The sequence below is a fragment of the Podarcis liolepis genome (genome assembly GCF_965112155.1).
Source record: "Podarcis liolepis genome assembly, chromosome: 2".
NCBI lineage: Eukaryota > Metazoa > Chordata > Lepidosauria > Squamata > Lacertidae > Podarcis > Podarcis liolepis.
Genome location: NC_139555.1, coordinates 55094765 through 55122009, shown reverse-complemented (window position 1 = coordinate 55122009; position 27245 = coordinate 55094765). Strand labels below are relative to the sequence as shown.

General features: G+C 40.7%; 1 protein-coding gene across 11 annotated transcripts in view; it reads left to right on the top strand.

The window, feature by feature from the left end:
* Positions 1-26096, top strand: part of ARHGAP26 (Rho GTPase activating protein 26) — a 207506-nt gene extending 181410 nt beyond the window's left edge. For 4 of the 11 annotated variants that reach the window (XM_083487861.1, XM_083487854.1, XM_083487856.1 and 1 more), the window contains 5 exons: positions 6897-6944; positions 9879-9950; positions 11910-12020; positions 17580-17671; positions 23857-26096. In XM_083487861.1, coding sequence (XP_083343987.1) covers positions 6897-6944; positions 9879-9950; positions 11910-12020; positions 17580-17671; positions 23857-23945 — 412 coding nt within the window. In that variant the 3' untranslated portion in view covers positions 23946-26096. The remainder of the gene's footprint in view (positions 1-6896; positions 6945-9878; positions 9951-11909; positions 12021-17579; positions 17672-23856) is intronic. The other 7 variants (XM_083487863.1, XM_083487862.1, XM_083487857.1 and 4 more) reach the window with 3 other exon arrangements.
* Positions 26097-27245: the final 1149 nt, after the last annotated feature.

Below are 27245 nucleotides of genomic sequence, written 5' to 3'. Positions count from 1 at the left end.
ATTTATAATCCATATTAGCCTACCAAATGGTAAGGAGAATTTTACCACATAAGTGCCCCTGCTCAGGAATTAAAGGGAAAAGAGGACTGGTCCCATTTCCCTCACAATAGATAGCTACCTTACCAAGCACATCCACTGTCCTAAATTGCCTCTCAATCAGTTCCCACCTATAGCCACCCATTCTTGTAAAAGTACACACAGTACACAATAAATTTACCAGTCTAGACTTTCATATAATTAAGTATCTGATTAACTTCAGAAGGTAGTGCTTTGCTTTAAAAATTGTGAAATGTATAGTTCTGTTGTTGCAAATGCATCTGTCACACGTTGTCTCATAAATCCTGTACAGCACATGTGTAACATAGTATTGTCCACCAAATAAGATTGTGCTGTTTGCCAAAACTTCAAACTATCAACTTTAATAGGACTCCTACGAGATCCCACACTTAAACCTCTGTAAATGGACTAACATAGAGAGGGAGTTCCTGGCAAGCATGAGCTTCTCCAGTCACTGAAGTGCTGGAACAGCTCCATGTGCATAATGCTTGTCCTACTTCACAGGGCTCTTTAAAGATGACTGAGATAATATATGTGAAAATCCAAGGGAAATGTGCTATAAATGTATATGTTTTTATCCTTATTCCTGACCAGTTTGCTTGGTTAAATCATCACAGAGAGAACTTCATTCATTGTGCTTCTTAAAATCTGATTGTCTACCTTACATGAGTACAGGCATTCTCTGGATCAAGGTGGTAATGAAAAACAGCTGAAAAGCCTCACTTGCTGCCCATAATCCTTAGCATGGTTAGGTTTATACACTAAGCTTGGGAGTTCCCTACTGGCCTTATCTGCCCTTTGAGGTAATAATATAGGTTAAGACTCTAAACTGGGCTAGCAGGTATTTTTTTTCCTCCAGGACATTCTAGAGCCAATGAATTTGTCACTTTAACTTGTCTTGCAACTGTCGTCAGGAGGAGGCCACCTGTCTTCAAAGGCACCTCTCCCAGTAATGTACCCATTTCTGCCTTTGTGGCAGCCCCTCCCTGTTGTTGTTGTATGTTGTGTAGGCCTCAGTGCAGATAGCCCCCTCCCGCAATATCTTTCCTGTCCAGGGAACAGAGAACTTCATCTTCAAAGTGAAATTAAGGTAGAAGCAGGAAGGCCATTGCGCTCTCATTTGATAAAGGGGACGTGCACTTGAGTGGAAATGTCACGTTCTTTCCATTAGAGGGCAGAAATAGGCTTCCATAGCTGTGTGTGCATGCCTTACGTGCTCTCTACCTTTGGTATCTTGTGGGAAAGGATGATGTGGCCCATAGGATACACTGAGATTAAAACAACTATGCAGTTACTCATGTCCAGGACTGCACAGAATGTGCAGGTCTCTTATTTACTTTGGACTTTTTAAAGTGTTCAGCGTAAGTTCAAGTAAGCCAATGGCTATTGGAGGGTGGGTGGGTGTCTTTTTTAAACAATTTTAAAAATCAGAATCTAATCAACAAATTTTAATATGACATCCATTTCCCCCCAGTTTGTTGGTTGTTGTTTTTTTAAGCAAGATAATAGCCAAAGGAAATATTCTTTATAGAAACACTCCTGAAGTGTATTTCTCTGACTTTGATTCTGGTGACAATTCAAATTCACTAAAGTAGGGTTGTTTTTTAATGGAAGAGCTTTGTACTTATACCAGATGCTGGAGAAGTGAACCATTTGGATTAGGGCTATTTGCCGTCACATCTTGCTTGTTGTGGCTTCCCTGGAGGCGTCTGGTTGAGCCACTGTGGGGAAAACAGGATGTTGTGCTACATGGGCCCTTTGTCTGATCCAGCAGGGTTCTTCTTATGTTACTAAGTAAAAAGATTATTCCTGAACATAATGAGAATTTCCACTCTCAAAGGGTTCTGTTTGTATATTCACTCAATATGCTTCAACACTGTCACAGTTAATCTAATTTGACTTTGGTCAGTCACTGTCCCAGAAAACAGAGTTATCTGTTTATATATATGTTCTCTACTTCTCATAAATTGCACAATCAGGTTTGTTTTCTATATATAAAAAACAAACCTAAAAACAATTAAGTACTATATTTTAATAACTGCACCTGTGTATCCAAACCTACCCTAGTAAATGTGCTGACTTTCATTTCTCCTGGAATATGAAATTAGCAAAGTATTCAGGCGAATGGGGTCACAGATGCATTGGTACATTGGTACATATGAAAAAGGAAAGGAATAGAATACAGGACAATAGCCAGGAATCACCCAGACCAGTCACAGCAAGCCCTTGTGCTTTTTCAGTGACAATGTTGAAGCACAAACAGTGACACAAAACCAGAGGCATGCAGTGCAGACTTGCACTCTTTGTCATTTCCACATCAGCGGCAGATCAAAGCTGAGGTAGACATAGTCATAATCTGAAAGAGTTAACTTGCACATGAATTCCTGAGGACTTGTTTACACATCATGTTTCTACAGGATTACGTGTACTTCTAGGAAGAACACACATAGGTTGGTTCATTCTTCAAAGTAAAGAGGTTGCAGACTTTGCATTTTTAAGTAATGTTGCTTATTCTTATTCACGGATGAGAATGTGCCTTAGTATTGCAAGACAACGACCTTATCAGTGCAGTGAATCTGTGACTCATAACTTCCCCAAAGTGTATGTGCCCACCTGTTTTCTTTTGGTGGGATCAAGGACACAGTTCCTCCCACAAGCTATTTGGGTGCTGGTATTCTAGCCAAGGGTGGTCCACTCCACCTAACTATAATGCAGATGGGGATGCCCATTCTACAATCATCCTACAGCTCATGGAGACTAAGGAGCATTGCTGGCATGGCATTAATTCTCTCACACTTTGGCGTCATTCTTTCACATTATAGCACTTCTTTTTTTAATGGTCAGGGCAACATATATACAAAAGCACTGCAAAAGACTCGATTCCTTCCCTGAGTTATCTGGCATCATGTGCAGAGGACTTGCCATAGGAGAGGGTTCTTCCTCTCCAGACACTTGTATAGCTTTGTGTGTCCTCTGCAGCCCCACCCACCCTCCTGACCTTCTCTCAAACACTCTATGTACGTGAGAGAACTCGGGGGAGAAGATCTTGTTTCATTTCCCTTTTGCAGGAAGCAGAAGCAGTGTGATTCTCATGCATTGATCTGCTAATCATAAAACCAGTAGCCCTGTGTTCCCTGCAGTTTACAAATAGCGGACGCCCTGGCAAGAGGATTTGTGAAACCCTGTCCTTGTAGTTAAGCAGCTCAATACACAACGTGAAGCATGGGCAAACTTGCTATGTAGATGTGTCTCTAACCTGCTGCTAATTATGACTGTCTCATACATACACAGCACAAAGCAAAGGATCCTGGGCAGGAGTCAATGTCTCATTTTGTTGGAGGGAATTGTTATTTTTTTCCACTTTGCTCACTTCTCATAAATATACACTGCTACAGTTGTATATTGTTCTGTGAGGCAACAGTTTAGAAATAAATGAGCTCTACTTGGTTTTAACTAAGACTGAGCTTAATGGCCTCATCTTCAAAGCCTTACCTGTAGGCCAAAAGACTCCCCATCCCATAAACCACAGTTATATTTAGATATAATTTCTATACCAATTTATATTTTTGGAAATAACTCTATGCAGACTGCAGCAGATCTTAAGGCGTCATAAACACAGCATTATAAAATATCAAAACATTGCAAATGAAAATCAAATTTGCAAAATTCAGTCAAGATCCACATTTAAAGCGGTATAATTAGCAATGAAACAATATCCTTTTGAACATCAAAAAAAACTTTACTGGCAAAAATAAAGCATAGAAATGCAATAAAAGTTCCATGTTAAAATATAATCTGCAGCTGAACAAAACCACTGAGGCAGAAGCTGTTGACAACAAGGCCACGCTTTTCCCCCGCCCCCATGCACACACTCAAACACAGAGACTTTTCTCCCTGATGCTTGGTGTTCAGGTGGTGGTGCTGTGGTGCCAATTTAGAGAGAAAGTCTTGCGGTCCATTTAGCTTCTGCTGTGTGTATTCCTTTAGCAACTAGATTTGGCTTTTTCCTTACGCAACTGTGAGCAAAGCTAATTCAGAATGAGGAGCATGTATTTGGACTAGGGATGGCCCTCACTCTGCGCTAGCTTTGTTTTCCTTTTGTATTGTCGTCATATCGCTAAATCTTTCTGGTTGTGGTTAACTTACTTGTTCAAACCAGAGCAGCAGTATATTGGGACTGTGAAGACTTTCTGTAAGAAACAAAAGAGGTAGACATTTGGAGAAATATTTTTGCCACCCCTTCATATTAAGTGTTTGTGAAAATTCAGTGCAGTGGTTATCCCCCCCCCCCACACTTCCTTTTGTCTACATTATATTTTTATAAAACGAATATTAAGGCTGTCTAGAATAAACCCAGACAGTTGCAGCCCAAAAAACAAAAACAAAACTCACAACAACTGACCTCCATTAAAAACTGTTCTAATCTGGTCAAGAATGTTGTCTTTGTGCCAAATTATGATGTTGATTCTTACGATGGGGATATTTTCCCACAAGAAAATTGGAATGAAGCCACCAGCTCCTTATACACGACCCACTGTGGGTTTTCTTGTCTTTTTTTGGGGGGGGGGACTCCAATGTAGAACACATGAATCTGATGTAAAATTTGGAACAATGGCAACACATTGGCTTCCAGTTCTTAAGAAATGCAAGCAAAATGATGCCTGGGCAGTTGGGAGTGAAGCAATGCCATTACTTACATTGCAAGTATTTTGTAGAAAACTATGGACAAAATTCTGGCTTCATTTGAAGCTCTTGGGAAATCTGTCTTTGAAATTTACTCCCAAGTGTTACCAAATTTGGGGGGAATGGGTTTCCAGTGCAAGTAAATAAACTTTGCAGCCACCTTTGGGAGACCACATGGATGAATCTGGGGCTGTACTGAATTATATCTTTTAATGTTTATAATTACTGGGCTTTGTGGGGAGGTGGGGCATGGTATAAATTAAATCATACATTTGCTTAAGAGACAGTACATCTGATTGGATGTAGCCACACATTACTGAAAAAGTCACCAGCATATCTCGTATTTGTTTTCTAGCATTTTGTGCTCCATGCTCGATAACCATTTTGTTTCTTTTTTGTTTGTGCAGTCATTAGACTCATTTGCCCACACTGCCATTCAATTCAGTTGGATCCCCTTGGATTGTGTTTACAAGCACTCCTGAAGTGATCACACCATTAAGGTCATCATAGCCACTACGATTAAATGGCAGCTTGTCACAAATGAGGCCGATGCCTGTGAGGACAAAACAAGAGGAGGGAAATTGCAATGAAAAAGAAAACAGCAATGAAAAAATGTAAAAGAGTTGGGTATTGAGACACATTTTATCAGTCAAAAAGCCAACATGCAGTGAAGGTAAGTAGGCTTGACCTAGACATATCTGCAACTATCTTCCTAAGGATTAGGCTTCCCATCCAGATTTGGGTCTCAGTGAATGGCTTGTCATCAACTGGCACACCTAGTGAGTGTTTGTGGTGATGTGGAGATACGTTGGAGACTCATTTTCTTAGAAATCTGGTACACGTGTCCTGCTTAGCATCTGGATGCAATTTTAGTTACCATATAGTAAGAAGCAGCCCTTACTGTGACTAAATGAGAATTCCAGCATTGGTTTGGTGGCTGATCTTCATGTACAGAAGGAAAGTTGGCTGAATGGTAATGTGTGAATGTGTGGGTGTGCTCTGTGTATACAGAAAGTTGCATTATTCCCTCAACGTAATAATGATTCTGTACAGTAGAAAAATCCAAGGGTTTGAAAAAGGGGGAAAAGATCTTAATTATATCCTTTAACCATAACATGTTTCTAAGTAACTGTATATTTTCCTGAGATAAGAATTTTGTCGGTTAAACATTATTCAGAATTAAATAGCTAAGCTTTCTGTGCATATTTACATACTGCTTTCACAGCGATGTATTTGAATACAGGCCAAACCAAAAGCTGTGATAAGCAAAAGACTGCAGTTTCTGGCCTCTGTTAACAGGGATGTGCAATATTTGTAAATTTCTGTTTGAGCCATTTGTGTTTTTTTAAATAAACTTGCTTAAATTTATTATGAGCTGGTCACAATAATCAACTGGAAGTGCACCTTAAATTATTGCTTTACTATGTGCTTTGCAGTGCTGACTTCTCATAAACTTAACTTCCTGGTAGCTTTCTCAACACAGCCAGCTAGAACAACTAGAAGGTTAACTCTGATCTAATGTCTTTGTGGCATTTGGGAGGGGAAAACACTTCCTCCATCTTCACACTATGGCACATATCTTCCTTGCAAACCTGTAGTGAAACTTAGGTTTTTGACCAGCCTTCACCAACTTTGTGCCCTCCAGGGATTGGGACTAAGTACTCAATTTTCTCTAACAAACAGCCATGCTGCCTGAGGATGATGGGAGTTGTAGGCCAATGGCACTTGTAGGGCCACAGATTCCCATTCCTGCTGCACTTGAATATCCATATGGAAAATGCACAAAGCGTTTTGTGGAAAAAGACCTTCCAGCTCAAATACCTATGAACTGATACCATGATCACTGCCTGGAGCTGATGAGAGGGCTCTAGGTTGGGAAAGTGTATGTGTCAACCAGTGATTTGGAGTGCTAGCTTCCCCAAGTTTGGTAAAAAAGGTTTCTAATTGCCCAGGTCAGATTATTTGGTAGATCTTCAACAGCACAACAGCATGCTTTTTTGCCTCCTTTCCCAACTCTTTTCCCCCCTGTTAGAGCTCTAGGATTATAAACCACAAGTATGTAGCAACACTGTAAAATTATCTGAATTCAGTACAGTGCACAATCTCTGTCTTCAGTTCTAACAGTGAAAGAAAATACTGTGTTCTCTTCCTTGTAGGAGCTTAATCACTCTACCAGTATGTGCTGTAAACCAATCCCACATTATGTGAGTAAAATCAAAGAGCTTAAATAATACTGATAACTAAAGAACTCAAGATATTACGTTGGTGCCTGATTTACTGTCAATAAAGCAAACATATTTTCAAGAAGCAACAAAACATTTCTTTGTATGTTGGAAGGCCACTAGCCTAAGGAGTAAATATATTTTTCTTATTCATATTCACTTCTCCATGCACCAGAAGAAGGGCTAGCCACATGCATTGGTAGAGCACAGGCTTCGCATGCAGGTCTAATCCCCACCATTGCCAGGTCAGGCTGGAGAAAACTGCTGTGAAGAAACGCTGGAAAGCTTCTGACACTCCATGCTGTTCTCGGCGGGCTAATGATCTGACTTGATGTTAGACAGCTCTCCATTTCCCCATGTTGGGCACCGTTTAACACCTGATTCTCTTTGAGAATTTCTGCAATTAATTTCAGAATGAGGCATATACAGTTCCTTCCATTTCGTGTTACTTTTTTCGTCTTTGCAAGTAAACCACACCCATGAGTAATTCTGGCCAGAAAAGCAAGACCAGTTTCATAGTTCCATTCAACTCTTAAGTAAGGAGAATCTTCATCCAAATGCTTGTCAAAATAGACTGACTGAAAAAAAGCTGTTTATGCAGCTGCTTCAGTAATAGAAGACCATTCAGTATACTTTGTCATATATATATATATATATATATATATATATATATATATATATATATGCAGGTTTTGGTGTCTTCGGGTGTCTTCCCGTGTAAGAGTTGGGGTGTCTAGGCGACGTTTCGACGAGGTCTCACTCGTCATCTTCAGGCTGGTGCTTTCGGCTTCTTGTTACTGGAACAGAGCAGGATCTCAGTGTTTGAGTTCCTATAAATACTGTTGAGGGGGTGTGGTGTATAGCCTCCAACGTTCTGGGCAGAGAGGAAGTTCCCAGGTTAGTGTGCCTTTTCTTCTTTTGTTCCTTAATTACTTGAGGGATATCTTGAGTGATTTCTTGAGTGATATTCTGAGTACCACTTAGGTGGGTCATTAGGTGTGGATTAGTTGCTAAAGCTTTCGTGTCTTGACCTCTTGAGCTTGTGAAGAGTTTTTCTGAGAAGATGGCTGTACTGCACTTAGTTGTGCTCTGGCTTGGCTTCGTGTATAGGGGCGAGCTGTGGTTTTGTGCCCTGTGCCAGCCAGATCTGTGTAGGGATTGCAGGGGGGTGCAGCATCCGGAGGTGCCACTATGGTTTGGCTACTGGATGGTGTCTGTAATTTATCTGTGGAGAGGGTCTGGGTTTGGGTCTGGTGTGGTTGATTGGTGATGGCGTTCTGTGTGCCTCTGGTTCTGGTGTCGGTTTTTGTGGGGAGGGCTAATTTCCAGATGTCTGGCAGGCGGGACGTGTCGTCACGCTTGTTCATGTTGTGAGGGTGTTTCTCTATCTCGATGGCTTCCATGATTATTCTCTTGTGGTGATGTTCCATGTTAAAGAGCAATTTGGAATCTGCAAAATTAATTTCGTGTCCTGTTTCTTTCATGTGTTGGAAAAGAGAGGAAGTTTTTTCTTCTTTTTTGACGGCATTCTTGTGTTCTGCGATACGTGCATTTATTCGTCTGTTTGTTTGTCCAATGTACGTGGCTGGGCAGACTTTGCAGGGTATTTCATAGACCCCTTGGTTTTCCAACTGGATTTTATCTTTGGGGTTTCTGAGGATATTGGCTATTTTTTGGTTGGTGCAAAAGGCTGTTTTGATATTGTGTTTATGGAGGATTTTGCTAATTTTATCTGTAGTGCCCTTGATATAAGGAAGGAGGGCCATGCCATTGTTTTCTTCTGTGTCTTGGTTTTTGGGGGGTGTAGCCACGTACATTGGACAAACAAACAGACGAATAAATGCACGTATCGCAGAACACAAGAATGCCGTCAAAAAAGAAGAAAAAACTTCCTCTCTTTTCCAACACATGAAAGAAACAGGACACGAAATTAATTTTGCAGATTCCAAATTGCTCTTTAACATGGAACATCACCACAAGAGAATAATCATGGAAGCCATCGAGATAGAGAAACACCCTCACAACATGAACAAGCGTGACGACACGTCCCGCCTGCCAGACATCTGGAAATTAGCCCTCCCCACAAAAACCGACACCAGAACCAGAGGCACACAGAACGCCATCACCAATCAACCACACCAGACCCAAACCCAGACCCTCTCCACAGATAAATTACAGACACCATCCAGTAGCCAAACCATAGTGGCACCTCCGGATGCTGCACCCCCCTGCAATCCCTACACAGATCTGGCTGGCACAGGGCACAAAACCACAGCTCGCCCCTATACACGAAGCCAAGCCAGAGCACAACTAAGTGCAGTACAGCCATCTTCTCAGAAAAACTCTTCACAAGCTCAAGAGGTCAAGACACGAAAGCTTTAGCAACTAATCCACACCTAATGACCCACCTAAGTGGTACTCAGAATATCACTCAAGAAATCACTCAAGATATCCCTCAAGTAATTAAGGAACAAAAGAAGAAAAGGCACACTAACCTGGGAACTTCCTCTCTGCCCAGAACGTTGGAGGCTATACACCACACCCCCTCAACAGTATTTATAGGAACTCAAACACTGAGATCCTGCTCTGTTCCAGTAACAAGAAGCCGAAAGCACCAGCCTGAAGATGACGAGTGAGACCTCGTCGAAACGTCGCCTAGACACCCCAACTCTTACACGGGAAGACACCCGAAGACACCAAAACCTGCATTCCTGTACCCGTGAAAATCTACGAAAGCATATATATATATATATATATATATATGCAGGTTTATATATATACACACACACACACACACACACACACACTCTCTGAAAAGAAATAGACATAGGGCATGCGGAATGGATGGTACAGTTTGTGTGTGAAGATAACATTTCTGAGCATTTTTTTTAACCTTTTATTCCCTTTTATTTAAAGGAAAAACGTTCCCTACTTTCACCTTTCACAAACTTTTCACACATCTCTTCATCATGAAAAGGCAGAAGCCAGGTTTGTCTTTTTCTGGCATGATGTTTCTAATTGATCTGTTTATCCATGTGTCCCTCAGCAGGGAATTCGCAAGGCCCATATATAAGCTACAATTTAACTGGTGTGTTTTCCATAGAATAAAAATAAATGGTGTGTTATTGAACATTATTGTCCCCTGTGTATGGTTTACCTGCAAGGAAAAAAGATAGCAGAAATGAGTCGAAGCAGCAGGAAGCCATATTAAGACCATACTGAGCATGTGCAGCAGTCTTTACAAAATTCTGAAATCCAAATTGAATGAATGACAAGAAACTAACCCATTGGTGCTGCTCTTCAACCAGAACCAGGTATTCAAAAAACCCCCCAAAAGTGGGGTAATATGTTTGAGAGAAGGGGACTTCAAACATTTCTTCACAACATTCTGGCCATTAGTGATAAGCAGTCTTAGTTACTTGGATGTTACCCATATTATCCTCAACTGCAAACTGATGGTACTGTAGTAAATGGGTCCTTATTGGAACCTCCTAAACTTGGTTTCTAGTGGTAATTATGATTATAATTATAATTATAATTATAATTATAATACCCCGCCCATCTGACTGGCTTGCCCCAGCCACTCTGGGCAGCTTCCAACAAAACATAGTGAGACATCAAACATTAAAAGGGGCTGCCTTCAGACATCTTCTAAAAGTCAGGTAGTTATTTATCTCCTTGATGTCTGATGGGATAGTATTCCACAGCGCGGGTGCCACTACCGAGAAGGCCATCTGCCTGGTTCCCTGTAACCTCACTTCTCGCAATGAGGGAACTGCTAGAAGGGCCTCAGAGCTGGACCTCAGTGTCTGAGCTGAACTATGGGAGTCGAGATGCTCCTTCAGGTATACTGGGCCAAGGCCGTTTAGGCTTTAAAGGTCAGCACCAACACTTTGAATTGTGCTCAGAAAAGTACTGGGAGCCAATAAAGATCCTTTAGGGCCGGTGGTAGAGAAATTTGCTGAGCTGTGTAATGAAGTGATAATTGTATTTAGAAATTGTACTCAAATATGTGCCTCTTTTCTTCTATATGAGAAGCCCACTATCCTATCTAAACTGGATAATCAAAGAAGACCGTGTACTACTGCTGGTTGCCAGGAGGGAGAGAGGGAGGACCAAAGTAGCAGGCAGCTTGGGATGGTGTGGGTACAGCAGTGGGATACAGTATCAAGTGATCTTGATACTGCGCCTGCACCGTGCCAAGCTCTCTGCTGCCTTGCTCCCCCTTCTCTCAGTAACTGGCAGCAGTGCATAGCTTTGGGAAGCAAGGTCAGCAACACAGGCCTGTTCATTGCTACTGACGGAGGGCATGTTAAATGTACTTTGTATTAACACCATCTCAGTGGAAATTCAGTTTTTCATTTCTACCTGATTTATTGTGGGGCAGGGTGGTGGGTTCTGTTGTTGTCTTGTCTTACTGGCATTCCATTTGGAGTGGAAGAGGCAGCACTAGCACTGCTTCCTTGCCATCCTTTTAACAGCATGCTCACTTGGCTTTCCAGCATGCTCATTTACTCCTAAATGTAAACAGGGTATCATTTTTCACGATGCACACACATAGCACCAGAACAAACGGAAACAAAAGTTGTGGGCGTTAGTTGTTTGGAAATGTTGTTAGTTGTTTGGAAATATGAAAAGGTAAGCAGCTGTGTGCAGTGAGGTGGCCTCTGTAGTTTGGAATACTATTACTGAACGAGGCAAAGAGCCAAGTTTGCCAGCCAGGTAATGACAAACCAGGTGTAATGGGGAGGCGTGGCTGTGTGCACAGATGTGTTTGCATGTGGATAAACAAACCTCCAGTCTTGGAGCAATTTTCCGGAGTTCCCAACATTTCCATTTTGTAGTTTCCTCTGATGCTAAGAAAATTTCCCAAGCACCTTAAGTGTGTGTATCTGTCTGTGTTGTGGTTTCCTGTGTCTTGATGAGTTATCCGGTTCTGTCTTGCAGCCCTCAGAATCCAAGTCCAACGTCACCCCTTTCACCGTCCTGGCCTATGTTCTCCGCACCATCCAGCCCTATGCCCACCTCCTCTACGTCCAGCGACTCATCCCCCATCAGGTCTGTTGCAGGTTTGAGGGTTTTGTTTTGCTCAATTAAGTTGCCACTGCTGCTATCATATTTTACGTTTACAAGCTTCTTTTTCCCTGCGTTGCTTCCTCACTGTGGCCCAGCTTGTTTTAGTTACCAGAGTGTCACAATCCCCCAGCTGCCGTCAGGCATCAGGAAAGGAAACTTTGAAACATTCCATGACCTCCAGAGGAGTGATTGGTTGAGTGATCTAAGCACTGTCTACCTTAGCTTTCTTCTTATCCCAGCTTTGGAGAATCCCCTTCAGTTGTGTTTGACTTTGTTTTATATTTGCCAAATTGCTGGACTTGCTTGATACTCACTAAAACCATCTCTGCAGTAGGTAAGCTTTCATTTCCATTCCCCAAATATGAATAATTTCAGATAAAAAATGCATTATATCTTTTTTAAGCCTGACATTTAACTACAGTCCAGTTTTCCTTTTTTTCAGATTCAGTTGTGTCAGTGAGAATAGAGGGTTTTTGAGGCAGTGAGGTTGTGACGTTTATGAGAACTGGAACATTTAATATGGGTGAATATATACCGACCATTTACAGACATTCAAAAACTGTTTGACCTCTTAAAATTCAGGCCCATTCAGCCAAAGAGATGGATATAGTTGCAAAAGACCAATAGTATTACAGTCTTCATTGATTTCCAAGAGTGGCCCTATACATGTCTACTAAGTTCTGTGGGGCTTACTCCCAGGTAAGTAAGTACAGAATGGTAGCCACAAATGTTTGCCCAGCATTGGTTCCCAGGACTTGGGCTATCTTTACTTGAGATGGTGTCCTCTTCTCATTTACAAGCTAACCTTACCTTTCAACAACAGTTGGGTAGCCTATGCTAGAAACATTGTTTACTAACGATTTCCGCTGGCTGTAGTTTTTCTAGCAGTTTTAATTCAGCAATAAACTCAAGGAGGATTGTTCAAGTGTACAAAATGCACAGAAAAAGTATCCCACCCCCAATTTTTAAAAAATGTGCAAAACAGTCCAGAGGAAGGGAGTCCCAAGTTGAAAATGAACCTCCTTGGACCCTGATCCACTTTGGTGGAGAACTGCAGAAAATGCAAGAGCAGTCACAAGGACAAACTCAGCTAATGTATGGTCTCCATGATTGCCAGATGTGTGCCTTGATTAAGATGCCTGCATCCATGCCTTAGTTTACTCTGCACTGCTAGGAACATTTCCCCCTTTTTCAATTCAAAACAAGCAAGCACCACTTCTGGAGCTGCCTTACTGATTCTTACATGAAAGGTGAGATGAACCAGCGAATGAACACATGTGAAAGTGACATAGAGCAGATGTGTACAAATCCATCCAACCCTATATTGATTAGCTTCCACTCAACAAGTTGAGCCCAAAGCAGGAAGTGCTTCTTTTGATTCTTTGGGCTTGATTCTTTGGGCTTGTTTGTATATTATATTCAAAATACATTTTGTTATATAGCTTTCTTACCTTACATTGACAATAACTGGAGTTAAAACCCCTTTACTAAGTGGCATAGTGTAGGGTTCATGATCATGAAGTTACACTGGACAGAAAACAGTTTTCTTTACAAGCAAGCATGGCAAGCATGCTGTGACAGCAATGGAAATCCACATACAGTGTGTATTCACGTGTCTGCTACCTGTGTAAAAGTTGTTACAGTAGTTCCTTGTGATGCTGTAATGTGTGTCTAGGATTCATCCTGAAACCTGATTTCAGTATCTGTTCTTCTGAGAATGTGCAGGATGCAATTGACTACTAAGCAACCACAGATATCTCTTTGGATCAGGGACAGAACTTCTGGGCAGCCTTGGCGCCTGGTATTGGTCAAAGGAAATTCATTGCTGTATGTAGCCTTGAAATGGCAACACCCATCCTTACTCTGGAACACAAATGATGAAGACCTCTGCATTCCTTCAGATGTTTGCTAAGCAGTGAAGTTAACATGATGTCTTAAAATTCTTCAGGGTTAACCTTGAGTAGGAGCTCTATGCAATCAGCTAATAACCTTGTTCTTTTTCCTTATCTCTCTCTCTCTCACTATCTATCTCTCTCACTCGCTCACTTGCTTGCTTTTTACAGGGATGCATCATAGACATTATAGTTTATTAACAGGGCACAGAAAAGACACATGCATTCTGGCCAGGGTATGGTAATTTTAATTGGAAGCCACTCACAAGCCTTATATCTGCAAATGTAAATACCCCTACAAGGTGGCTATGTCACATTTTAGTTTTGATACAAGGCTGCATCTAGTGTAACATAATCAGAATTGCTGTCGTTATGAGTCTGGGGTGTGTGCGCACACAAGGGAATCTCTCACTCTTCCCATAAACTGTACAAGGTCACATGGGCAAAACTCGACTGAGTGCTTTTCTGGCCATGTGCCATGCTCAGAGGCAGAAATTAAAAAAAAAGAAGAAGCCTGATCAGAAAGATCTAGGGCTCATTAATGCCCTTGGTAATCCAGGCTGGGCTATGAAGGGCACTGCAGCACGAAAGGGAGGGCATTGCAGCACCATACACTGAGATAACAGCAAAGAAAAGAAACCAGGAAAAGAAATGGACCAGGCAGTGGCAATTTATTGTTCAAAGCTGTTCTTGTAACTTGTATTAATTACCAATTAATGCACTGTCTTCCCCTGTGGACCCCCGCCCTGCCGGCTTTGCTTCCCATCTCCCTAAACTGTGTTTAATGTCTCTGTGGAGTTCCCCTTCTCATTTGTTTTCGTTCCTGCGGGTGTTCTACAAATCCAGACAAACCGCTTGACCCAACATGTTGGTTTCATGGAGCACATAAGCCATAATTGCTCCTAGTGACTTAAGTAAAATGTTGTATCCTGAACATTTTTGGGGAGGGACCCTTCATGGAAGACTCTTGAATGCAAGGTTCATATTAATTAATTTCCACACACAAACATATTGCAATGGAAATGCTTTCAGGTGTTATGTTTTCCCATTATTTGTTGAATCCATCTGAATGCAAAATATTGCTTTTGATTATCATATTCCTGTTAATGTGGTCTTCAAACAGGAATCCTAAATTGAATGTTCTGTGTAAGACTTTTGTTGTTGCCGAGGTGTGGTGGGTAAGATTCCATTAGAGAATTTGTGGGATGAGGAAAAAATTCTAAATAAGTGTGTCTTGTTCCTGGTCTCAAAGCTTTGAACAGGAAACAAGAGGGAAGCCTGCAATTGTCGCAATCTCTTTACATAACTAGATGTTTTTCTTGGAAATGTTTTTAGTAAAGTGCCTCCTTCTGAAATTGCCTCCTTGTGAATTTTATACACAGTTTTGAGGCACTGAATGATTTGGTCCTAGTCATTAAGTAGTGCTGGGTGGGTTAGTCTTCCATTCATTAGGTTTGGATTTACAGACTTTGTAACAATCACTGGACATGTTCAGTATGTAGCTTTCTGTTCCTAACATTCATTCACACTAATATATTTTTACTCTGCTGTTATGCCATGTGCTTGAGTGATTGTGTGCATTAAAACATCAGTTTTTATATCTAATCAATGGGAAACTGCAGCAGTTGAATTTAAGGCTCTTAACCATCTTGATAATGTTTACAAAGATAAAGTATCACTAATTAGCGCCAGAAAAAGACTAGGGTTTTTTCATAGTTTATTCTCAATTTAGACAAGAACCAAACAGGATGTGTTGTTAACATACACTTCTTTTTTTAAGCATCCACTAGTGGTGATAATTATTGTGATCGCAGCAGGGAAAGAGGGAGAATTTAACCATATTCTCAGATGACAATCTTGCCTGAAATATGTTATTTGCATTAGGAGGAGATCCCACATTGGCCTTCCTTCTAGTTGAAACACTTGATAGATGATTAGATGGAGGTTCTGCTTAACTGGAGTTAATATGCAATAATTGTTGGCTGCTTTAACAAACTTCCGTTGTAGATCTCCTGATCTGGATTGGAATGAAACTTCCCTACCATTTTCTAACATTAATTATGCTGCTGTCCAGGTGATCTGTTTTTCCCTTTATGCATTTGTCAGCAAAGGATGTTCAAAGACTGTAAAGGCGCTCAAATTTAACAACTGTGCTTTTTGCTAATGGGGGAAAAAATGCTGTGTTAACGCATTCAGCCAGGCATATGGCTAATCTGCAAGGAGGAAAAAAATAAATATCAGAAACCAATGGAAGGAATTGTGTGTATCCAAATTCCAGAACAAAAGGTTTTTCAGTGGAAAATGGGGGGGGGGGAGTAAAGTATGGGACATTTCTCAACCCAAGAAAAACTAATAAAATCAATCAATGATAATAATAATAATAATAATAATAATAATAATAATAATAATAATAATAATAATACCTCTGAGCTCTCTGGTGGATTACATTACTTGCTGTTTAGCTGTCCAGTTGTCCTTTAAAATGCAGATTAATCATACTGGTGAATGCCCTCTAAGCAAAAGGGCATTTAATGCTTTGGGTTTTAATGTCTCTCTAAAGTGACTGAGAAAACAGGGCTTAGAAGCCTCTTCTTGAAAGGTGTCACCTTCTGCTAGCTCCCAGTTACAGTTAGGAAGCTGCCATAGCTCTACCATCCAGAGTGCCTCATCTAGGCGCCATCACTTTCACTCAAGCTTTTTTGACTGGGTGAAATCCAAAAACTGTCACAGCAGCAACAGTTAACTGCTGCCGGACCAGGAGCTTTGTTGGGGAAAATGTGTCTCATTTTCCCACTCTTCCCCTGAGGGAAAGAGATCACTCATGGGGCAGCATGTCCAGGGCTTAAACTAGCAGCTGCCACTCCAGATTGATGATGCTTTATTTCTCAAGCCTCTGTAACATGTGAGTAGGCAGGACTGTGGTTTGTGGCATGGAGGTTCCACTGCAGGTAAATCACTATAGGAAAGGCTTCCTCGGGGTTGGAAATTTGCATTGTACTGTTCAAGCAGATGGAGTCTTGGAACTGAGCTAGAGAGAAAAATTACCAACAAAACCTCAGTTCAAATGATTTACAATGCCAGGGAAAGATTGCTAGCAGAGTTTGGTTACGTCAGCCTCAACCAGGAGCCAGGCCTCTGGATTATGTTTCTTATCAGAAACTCTCTCCCTCACACACACAAAGTTTTTCCAGCTGACTCTTTAGAGTTGATTCCTTTTCCCTGCCTCTAATTTTTTTAAAAAACAATTGCCCATCACTCCCTGATATAGTATTGCTCATTCCATTGGGCAACCATGGGCTTCCCTTGGTCCCAAATGCAGCAGTTAATGTTGAAAATCCAAAATAACGAAACTTGGTTTTGGAGAAGAAATGTTACCCCACCCCACACCCTTCTCTCTCCCCCCCCCCTCTCTCTCTCTCTCTCATCCTCTAAATATGCTTGGTGTTATCTTGAATATTATTCCTTTTATCTTTCCCTTGACCTGTGTTTCGTCTTTTCCTCCACATTTTGCCATCTGGCAGTTTTGATCCACGTTTCAAGGATTTTTCAGGAGAAATGCTTTAGAAATAGTCAAGTCTGCAAACACACACGCAAAGAAAACATGTGCAAACCTTCCTGCGTGCTGATTCTTTTGTTATTATTTTTGCAGTTCTCCATTCCGCAGAGCCAGAGCACTCTATGCTTGCAAAGCAGAGCACGACTCAGAACTCTCCTTCACTGCAGGCACCATATTTGATAATGGTGAGTATCCATGTGTGGCCAGTCCTACATAATACAAAGAAGATTTCTCAAGAGAGAAGGCTTGTGTTTCCCATTGAGTAATCTAAAAGGGAAGGCTTGTGTTTCCCACTGAGTAATCTGAAGACTTCATCCTGTTACAAATGGTGATACAGACTACATCTTTCTGACCACTTGATGTTTACTAATTGGGAACATATGGGCTAAAAACTATATGTTGCGCACCAGTTTGTGCATCTTTGGGGTTGCAAGGGTAAATACTCAATTGAACCCAAGGAGGAGAGAGAGTTGCTGGCACAGGGCAATTATGGTGGGAAAATGGGGAATAATTAGCAGGAGAAAACTTGGCTAATTTTGTGGATGTTGAAATTTGTAAAGCTCTAGTCAACCACATAAGTATTTGGCTGTATTTCAAACTGCAGGTTGTCAGTTCAATTAATATTGAAGAGATTTCAGTTGCATTGATAATACTATCCCAGCGATACCAGCCCAGTTCATTCAACATGGGTAGGTTAGCAGTGTCATCTTTTTCCATACCTGCTAATGGGTCAGTTGGTCAGGATTAACAGACTTACTGAAAATTACCAAATGGCTGGTGGACAAACCAGGTGTAGCTGTGGGTTTGAGGACAGAGACTCTTAACAGGTTTAAGGGAGGAAGAGTGCCAAGTTTAGGAGCTGGGAGAGAAGAAGTGGCCATAATTTACCGTTTTTGCAAAAACGAAAGATGCTGAAGAAGAGAATGAATTTATTTATAAGACTGCAAGCTTCAGATAGAATTCTTGGAACTCTCTGCTGATTAGTAGCCTGCTCTCCCCTGGCTCTTAGGCATACAGAAAAGCAGAACAAATAGAGAAAGGCTGTTTATATTGAACAAACAGTGGTTGCTAGATAAAAATCAGCTGGGCCACACTGAGAGACAACTTGCATAATATCCACTAGATTCAAATAAGTTGTTGTGTGCACGGAATGAGGTCCACTCAGCGCAGTGGGACTCCTCCCCCCCTTCTGCCTCCCCACCTCCTAAATATGCTGTGAAAGGTTGGGGGGAACCCAGAACAGGTTGGGGGATGAGAGGAGAAGCGAGTCTTGTGCAAATGGATCTCATTCCATGCCTAGTTACCTCACTTGGGACTATGTTGCAGTCGACCTACTGAATGTGGCAAAATGCATTTTATAATTGCTGCATTAAGAGAAAACACTTTTAAAATAGTTTTTAACAAGACAAATATTATGTCAAATGAAGCACATTTTTTTATTTGCCATACTTTTTCAACTTGGAGCTATAATCTTGCGTGAGAGTTAGCAAGTCAAACTAGCTATGTTAGTCTGCTTCTCATTAGTCAAACTGAGCGTATGTAGCAAAAGAGAGAGCCCCACCTCTTCTGCATACCCTGAACCTCTGCTATCTTTGACAAGACACAGCATAAGCTCTATGAGAATCCCGTCTCTGGCCAGGAGAAAAGCAGCCAATTTTTCACATTCAGTGGTAACAGTGGTTCATTATTTCATGCTCTTTGTTTCATTTGCTCAAATCACCATGCATAGGAGTACCTTTCCCTCCCTAGGTTCAATAATAATCATAATCATAATAATAGCTATATTAGCATGTAGAATGACAATTTGCCAACTACAGAGTTGATTAACTTAGATCTCTAATTTTTGCAAAAGTTTTTAACCCTATCACGCCAATGAAGTATTTGTAAACCTCCTTATGTTTTTAATGCAGTGAAAGGTGCAACAGAATTTCCTTCCATTCTTTCGGTTCAGTTTTATTTATTTATTTAAGCCTGCCATATGATCACAGCAAAGATGGGCAGACTATTCAGTGTTGCTTCCCGCATTTAAATAACTCAGTAGGGGGCTGTATACTTTATACAGTGTATCTTATTGTTGTAGTGGCGGCTTATAAATGGCAGGATTGAGGGCCTTTCCGCACTTACCATTTATAGATGATGGGTCCGTCATCACCCCCTCCCCCATTTTTGGCATGCTGCCAAACAACATGGTCATTATTCAGCTAGTATTCAGCTAGTATAATGTACCAAATGTTGTTGTTTTTTTTCATTTGTGTGGCATCCTCAGTTTCTGAGTAGGAGGGGTTGGAGGTACTTTAAGAGACATCAGGGTCATGCCACATCCCTCCAATGAATGTGAACTTCCAGTTTGTGAGCTGATTTCAGGGGAAAGAAGATATGGCAGATAGAGATCATGGTACTGTCCATGGCAGCAACCATTAGCTACGGGGGGGGGGGGGAATCATCATAATTGTAAGGTTTGCCATAGCTCAGGTAAACACGTAGTTCTTCTTCTAATCTTCTCTACTCCAACAAGAGTAGAATCCCAGAATACTGGGTATTAAATCCCCCCCTCAAAAAAAGCCATGAAAGGTCTGTCTCCATATGCATACTCATAACGCCAACATTTACTGACTGGAGGAACATGAGGGTAAGTAGGTGGTGTGACTACTATAGCCACAGAACTTTTCTCAATTCAGGAACAAGCAACCGGAAGCAGGACTTGACTGCACTAGCAGATGGTCACAACAGGGTATCACACAATATAATTTCACAGCCACTTGTTTCGATACCATAGACCAAGTGTAGCTCAATCAACAGAGCATGAAACTCTACATCTCAGGGTCATAGGTTTGAGCCCTACATTGTTCAGAAGATTTCTGCATTGCAGGGGGGTTGATGAGATTACCCTCATGCTCCCTTCCAACTCTACAACGATGATTCTATGATGCACCAGTTTTTCATTGCCATAAGCTCTTGAATGAGCATTAATTCTTGTATCCCTGAAATACTGCCTCTTTTGGAGGATTCGGCCAGAACAGTATAAAGCATTGGCAACAAGTGCCTCCTTCCCTTTAAATCATTTACACAATCTCTCTAAATGTTTCACTGCCTTCCTTGGTTTAACTGCAAAATTTCATCCTCCCCTCTTACCATCTTCCTTAGAAGCTGAGGTTTTCTGCCTGTGGTGGGGGACATTAAAGCTAAATACTGTTTAAAAAAACCAAAAGAACCCTTACATGTTGAGAGTACTAACAAGGATTATACAGATGACCTTCTCCTATACAGTATCCTAAATATAATAATGAAACAATGTGGAAATCAATTGAAAGGATAATAAAAAACCAATTGCATTAATCATTTTAATACAAACATGTAAATTTGACTAAGGCTGTAAGAAGAGACTGGAGAGAAAAACTGTAGAATGCAGAATTCGCCTACAAATATAAAATATACACAAAAATGAGGTAAATCACATACATTCTATGGGGTACAAATGAAATGAGAAATGTAACAAAAGATGGAGAGTCAAGTAGCTGCTCAAGAATTGTCGTTAACAAAATAAAAAGAAGAGGGACCGGGCAGATCTGTAAGGACTATGCAGATATTACATGGGAGGAGAAAATATTAGCAGTTATGGCAATGCAATGAAAGATGCCTTTTTCCCTTAGGGTAACATTCACCTGTATTAGTGCCCAGGGCCTGAAAGTTAACCCCGGGCCTGAAACAGATTCAGATTGATTGATTTAGGATGCAGTTTATCCAGGAATAATCCCATTGACCTGAATTGGGATTTACCTCTATGTAGACATGCATAGGATTGTGTAGCTAATACCAGTACATACAGTTTCCCTGTTGACACCCCTATAAATTTAGCCATGTGTATAAGACAGATCCAGCACAAATGAGCCCACATAATTTACTGATGTATTTTGAGGTGTCACATAACTTCCTTAATGCTGATATTTTAAAAACTTTTCCTAAGATACGCATACTGTTTCCTCTTAAAAAGTAAATTTGTATTCCGAGTCTGAGAAGGAAATTCCAGACCAGGCTTCCTCAAACTCGGCCCTCCAGTTGTTTTGAGACTATAGTTCCCATCATCCCTGACCACTGGTCCTGCTAGCTAGGGATCATGGGAGTTGTAGGCCAAAAATAACTGGAGGACCAAGTTTGAGGAAGCCTGTTTCAAACGAACCTAGAGGTCTATTGTTCCCAAGTGCCTCATGGTTTTGCTTGTTTAACCATTAGAGGGACTTTGATGTTCAGTTTTGAAATAAAATGTCTTGAATTTTGTAGAGAAACGTATACTAACTCAAATTCCTCTTCTTGCTCCCCAACCCAATCAATATACAAGCATTTTCCTTGTCCTCATACACATTAGTGGACTAGAACAAAATGAGAGAGGGATATAGAGTATGAATAAGTAAAAGCAACCTTGATACTAACCATTCTAGTTATAATAAATCCATTGTCATTGTAAGGTTGCTATTTGTGTTAAATTTTGATAACATTTTGAAAACCTATGCAATCGGGTGAGGAGGAAATAATATGGTGGGATTCCTACCATGGTTGCTGCCTTCAGTTCCTTCAAGGAAGGGCATGATAAAAAGTAAGGAGGAGGAAGAGAACTATTACTATTACTTTGCTGGCCTCTCATCTCTTGGCATAAAATCATGTTCAAATCTACTCAGGCAGTTTTGTGTTTCATTTGATAGATTAATCTAATCCCCAACCTCAGATTTAGGTATGGAACCAAATACAGCCAACCCCTGTTTTAGGCATGACCAATATGTGTACAATTGTGCAAACACACATAGCGCCAAACCCGGAATTCACCCAGAAACGTCATAAAAGATGTCACTAAAAGGGCGGAATGGAAGTGGGGTAGGAGTGGGGCAGGGAGCGGAATGGGGTGTTTAAATTGCACATGATTGCACGTGGGTGAGCAACTCAAGTTCAAGTGCCACACTTTTGCTGTTAACTTTTTACTTGCTCCAAAGTATATATATTGGTAGCATTATTTTGTGGAAGTTTGGCATGGAACCCACGCTACCCTAAACATCTTTTTGCAGGGGGGAGGGCATGCTTCATGGTGCTTGGCTGTCCTCATGTCTATTGCCAGCTTAGAGTTTAAATCAGTAAAGGAAACGCTTTGCCAGAGTCGAGCATAGGAAATCCCATTAATGAGCAAGCCAGAAAGAGAATAAGTGCATTAATTTTCTTAAGTATTGAAGGTTATCTTTCCAGATTTTTTCTCCCCATAAAGCCCTGTTCAGTCCCAAGAGTGGCTTTTGCATTATCTGCACAGAAACAGCAATGGCCTCTTGATAATACTTCCTTCCTTCTTCCTTCCTCCTCCTGTGAGCTAGAATGTATGACCAGGCTTATGTAACCCTGTTGTCATCGCGATGGCTTTCACAAACAGGAATATAGTTTCCTAATGTCTGTTAACTACATAAACATAGAGAGCTTAAAAAAAGAAAAGGGTGGGGAGGGTGGGGACAAGGAGATTGTGGGAATGAATTCTAGGCAAGATAATATGGAAGGAAATTTTAGGCTGAGGAACAGGCCACAAGGGAAGAAAGATGGAATTTGAAACCTCAGCACTACAGAAAAGGGAAATGAGCAAGGGGAACCATAAACATTTAGACTCTTCGGCAAGAGAAGGGAGAGAGATGAAGCCAAAGACTTTAACCCCTTAGTCCTTGCCTCCTACTGAAGCAAAGCGTAAATGCGTATGTATGTTTGATCATATCCATTGTCACCCTCACTGCTACTTTTCTTTTCCTCCTCTTGTGTAATCTACAAGTGATCGTAAACACTATAGAAGTCTCTTTGTTAACACAGTATGTGGCACTTCATAGTATTCTGGGAGAGAGGGATTTTTTGGCCGGGGGTGGCTATATCCCCTTGAGGATGAAGTTGCTGGACACTAGGGGTAGAAACTGGAATGTTGTCTGACCAATAAATGTTCTGTTCTTCCTGGTAGATTCAGGGTAGTCTGGTTCATTCTTCAGTAGTGCCCTCTTCTCTCTGTTAGCTGATTTATGGATAGGGTTAGGCAGAGACATCCAGGGATGTCTCTCAACTATCTTCCTCACTCTTTCTTAACCTTTTATTATTTAGACATACAGGTAATAGGTTTGCTAAGTTGCTGTTTGGGGTTGGAAAGTACACTGCGCAGGCATGTTATGTGGAGCCCCTCCTCTCAGAGGAAGACTGAATTGGAGGATAACCCTTTCTTTCTGTGGCCAGGAGGAGGATCCATCCCAGTGAGGAAACACTCCTACGGCCAGGAAGAACAGGAAATATAAAAGTTAGTCAACATTCTAGTTCTATTTTAAAGTTTCGGATTTATAGACTTAATAACCTTCAACTCTCTTCTCAGTTCATCCATCTCAAGAGCCTGGCTGGTTGGAAGGAACCTTGAACGGAAAAACAGGATTGATCCCCGAGAACTATGTGGAGTTTCTATAACTATGGACCCATTCACACACAACATTGCTGAGCTTTACATGGTATCCATGACAACTGCCGATTAGAGTATTGTAGATCATTTGCTGTTTGCCACTGTGAAAAGAAAGGTGAAGGACTCTGGTGCCTGTTCAGATGAATGTTTATGTAAATAATGTATGTTGCTCCTTATGTAATGCATTGTTTGTACAAAGACACTGCAGGAAATGGTGGATGTGAAAGGGGGAGGGGGAGGAACTTCAGCAGAAATTGTTCCGCTCTTCTACAAAAGGTGTGCACCCACTTTCTAAATTGTGTTTTGTTTTAGAGGGCACGATATTAGCAAGGTGTGTGTGTGTAAATGTGGCTTAAAATGATTGCTTGATACCAAGCCCCATTTAACTGGAATTACTTGCACAAAATCACAAAAAGTCATTGCGGGTGCCCTCTCGGGTAACACCCAGGGAATGCTAGATGAACAAAAATTAGACCCCCTGTACTTTCCTCTAGCTGTCCAAAATAAACCTCCTATTTGCTTGGAGGAAACCATGTCTGTTCCTTTTATCTTCAGAAGGTGAAAATAATGCTTATGTACATCAACACTAATGGCTTTCCTCTGCAGAGATTAGCCATCCTGGACAGCAATCAACACATAAATAATTCCAATAATGAGAACTGCTTCACTACATAGACCAAAAGCAATACAGCAGTTGCATTACAGTAATGCTTTTAACTTTTTAATGTCCAAGCAAGACACACAACAGAATCTGAATGTTTTCCCAGAGTGTGTGTAGCAACTGTGATCCCCAAAAATATCCATCAGCAATATGAAGAATATAATGTTTTGGACCAAAGTTCATAAAGGCTTTTTAAAAAAAAAAAAAGCAACAACAACAGAACAGCTAAGACTAAAATATCTGCAATCTCTTCAAACAGGAATTTCCTTCTTGGAGGTCAAGGAGTCGCTTTTGTAGAATAGCACATAGACTGACTTGCTGTCCTTCTCTTGTCACTTACTAGCACAAATTTGTAGAAACAAGCATCCAAAGCCTATTGTGCACTTGGGCCTTTCTTATTTCTTTGATGTGGGCAGCTTCTGTCATTCACAGCAATACTTTCTGTCATTATGTCCCTTGCTTGATTTGTAGCCTGGTGTGTGTGTGTGTGTGTGTGTGTGTGTGTGTGTGTGTGTGTGTGTGTGTGTGTGATACACGGGGCGGGGAACCTTTAGCATTAAGGATGCCACTGAATTACAACTATCATCCTTGCCCATTGGCAACATCTCAAGAGCCACAGGTTCCCTTCCTCTCCTCTACACAGTCACCTACCTTAGAATTTTGTATTTATTGTGCAGTTGAGTGAAAAATCTGGAAAACACACATATATGAAGTATTAGGATTGATGTTTTCACCTATTCATTGATGCCTTTCAGTAATGCCTTTCTCAGTGAAATACCTGTTTTGGGAAAGATGCACCCTTTTCCTAAATTGCTCTCAAGTTGCTTTGCATATTGTCTGCATAGCTGTAGAATTTACACTTAATGGCATGATTTGAAAGCCAAATTTTTCAGATACCATACTTCTTCTTCTTCTTTGCTTTAAAAAGAAATAGAAAGTTTTGACTGTGTTCAGATGAAATTGAAAAGTTGGCCCACTTGCAGAAGTAGAAAAACTGGCACTTCCTGGTGAATTGTGGTTCCCCTGCCCCACGCCCCAGCTGCTGTACTATCATATTTCAGTGGCCATAGACTTCTTCTGCTTTAAAATGTTTGTGTGCTTTTTTTAATTTAATCTTAAATTCTTGAGTGTTCACATTGCTGTATGTTTCACTGACTGTTTTGAATTTGAGATGTAAATATGATGATTTGAAATATTGTGAAGTAAAGTTTTTATATATTCTGATTTTTAACAGAAGTGTAATAAACTAGGTATTCAGTCACCATTTAAACATATTTAACAAGAGGTGCAGAGGCAAGCACAAATCTACACACCGATGTTAGAGAAAATGACTTTTCCTGGTCTCCTTCATTTTGGCAGCAGCTTTTGCACATCTTCCATTTTTGTTAATATTTTTAGGCATCTTTGAAGGAGCGTAGTAAGTGTATTTTTCTATTGTGTTTTGTTCATTTCGAAGCTCTAGTGTTTATTGAACAAATAATACACGTATTGAATGCAATATTTCATCTCTGGGGTTTTCCTTAAGAGTTCATCTGAGCATTAAACTGTGGTTAATCTTAACATTATTGAAACAAGCCAGCTCCATTGCTTGACACTGGCTTATTTCTACCAAACCATAATTATGATCAATCACAGTTTGCTTGATTTGACAACATGACAAGCTGTAGTTAATCAAAAGCAGAAGAGAGAATTTTTGAACTTCTTGTTTCTGTACGGCAGCACAAGTGTCTGAAGCCTCCATACGCCTGCTCCTCCTATCCATGGTTTATTGTGACGTCTGAGCCAGCTAACACTCTCTCTTGTGCTCTTTTAATAAGCAAGCACACAGCCATGCAATCTCTGATGCTATAACTAGTGTATTTATTTTTTATTTTTTTGAAATTCTCTACCAAGCTGCTTTTATTGCTGCTGGGAGATAAGTGCAGGTACTTGTATTCCCCGCTCCCAATACATCAGCCCACTTATTTTCAGGTGGACATAATTGAGAGACTACCCTTACTATCCCTATGATTCTGATTCCTTTTTCCCCCTCACACTTCAAACACTATGCATTGGGGGTAAAAGCAGCTTGATGGGATCAGGTACTCTCAATAGCAAAATAGCACAAGCGGGGATGATTTAAGGACTCAGGCTTCTTCAGTGCAGCCTCAGAAGCTGGTTTGTGTGTATGTTAAGTTTTTTAAAAAACAACAACAACCTTAGAACAACATATAACATACTGTTCTACCTCAGACTGCCATCCCAGAGGAGAGAATTTTTTATTTTATTTTTTACATAGAAACGTATTGGTTCCTACATTTTTTTAATAAGTAGGAAACTTCTTCTCTCTTACAAGTTACTAGCATACCTAATGTTTTCAAGCAACAGCATTTTGAACTTTTCTTTTTAATATGTTCTTGGCGCATAGTAAATCAAGAGTCCTTGCTTGAAAGTGCAGAGAAGCTTGGCAGGTCTGGTGCAGAGGGTTTTCAAAAGAGGAACTCATGTGTGGTCAGTGGTTAAAGGAAAATGAGGTAGTAGAATCCCGACATGGTAGAATGGATAGTACCGCTTTAGGCTTCCAATGTAAACAACAACAAGTCCACTAGTAGAGAATTAGCATATCCAGGAGAGAGAATGTAGTCCTCCTTTTAAACCCCTGAAAGAT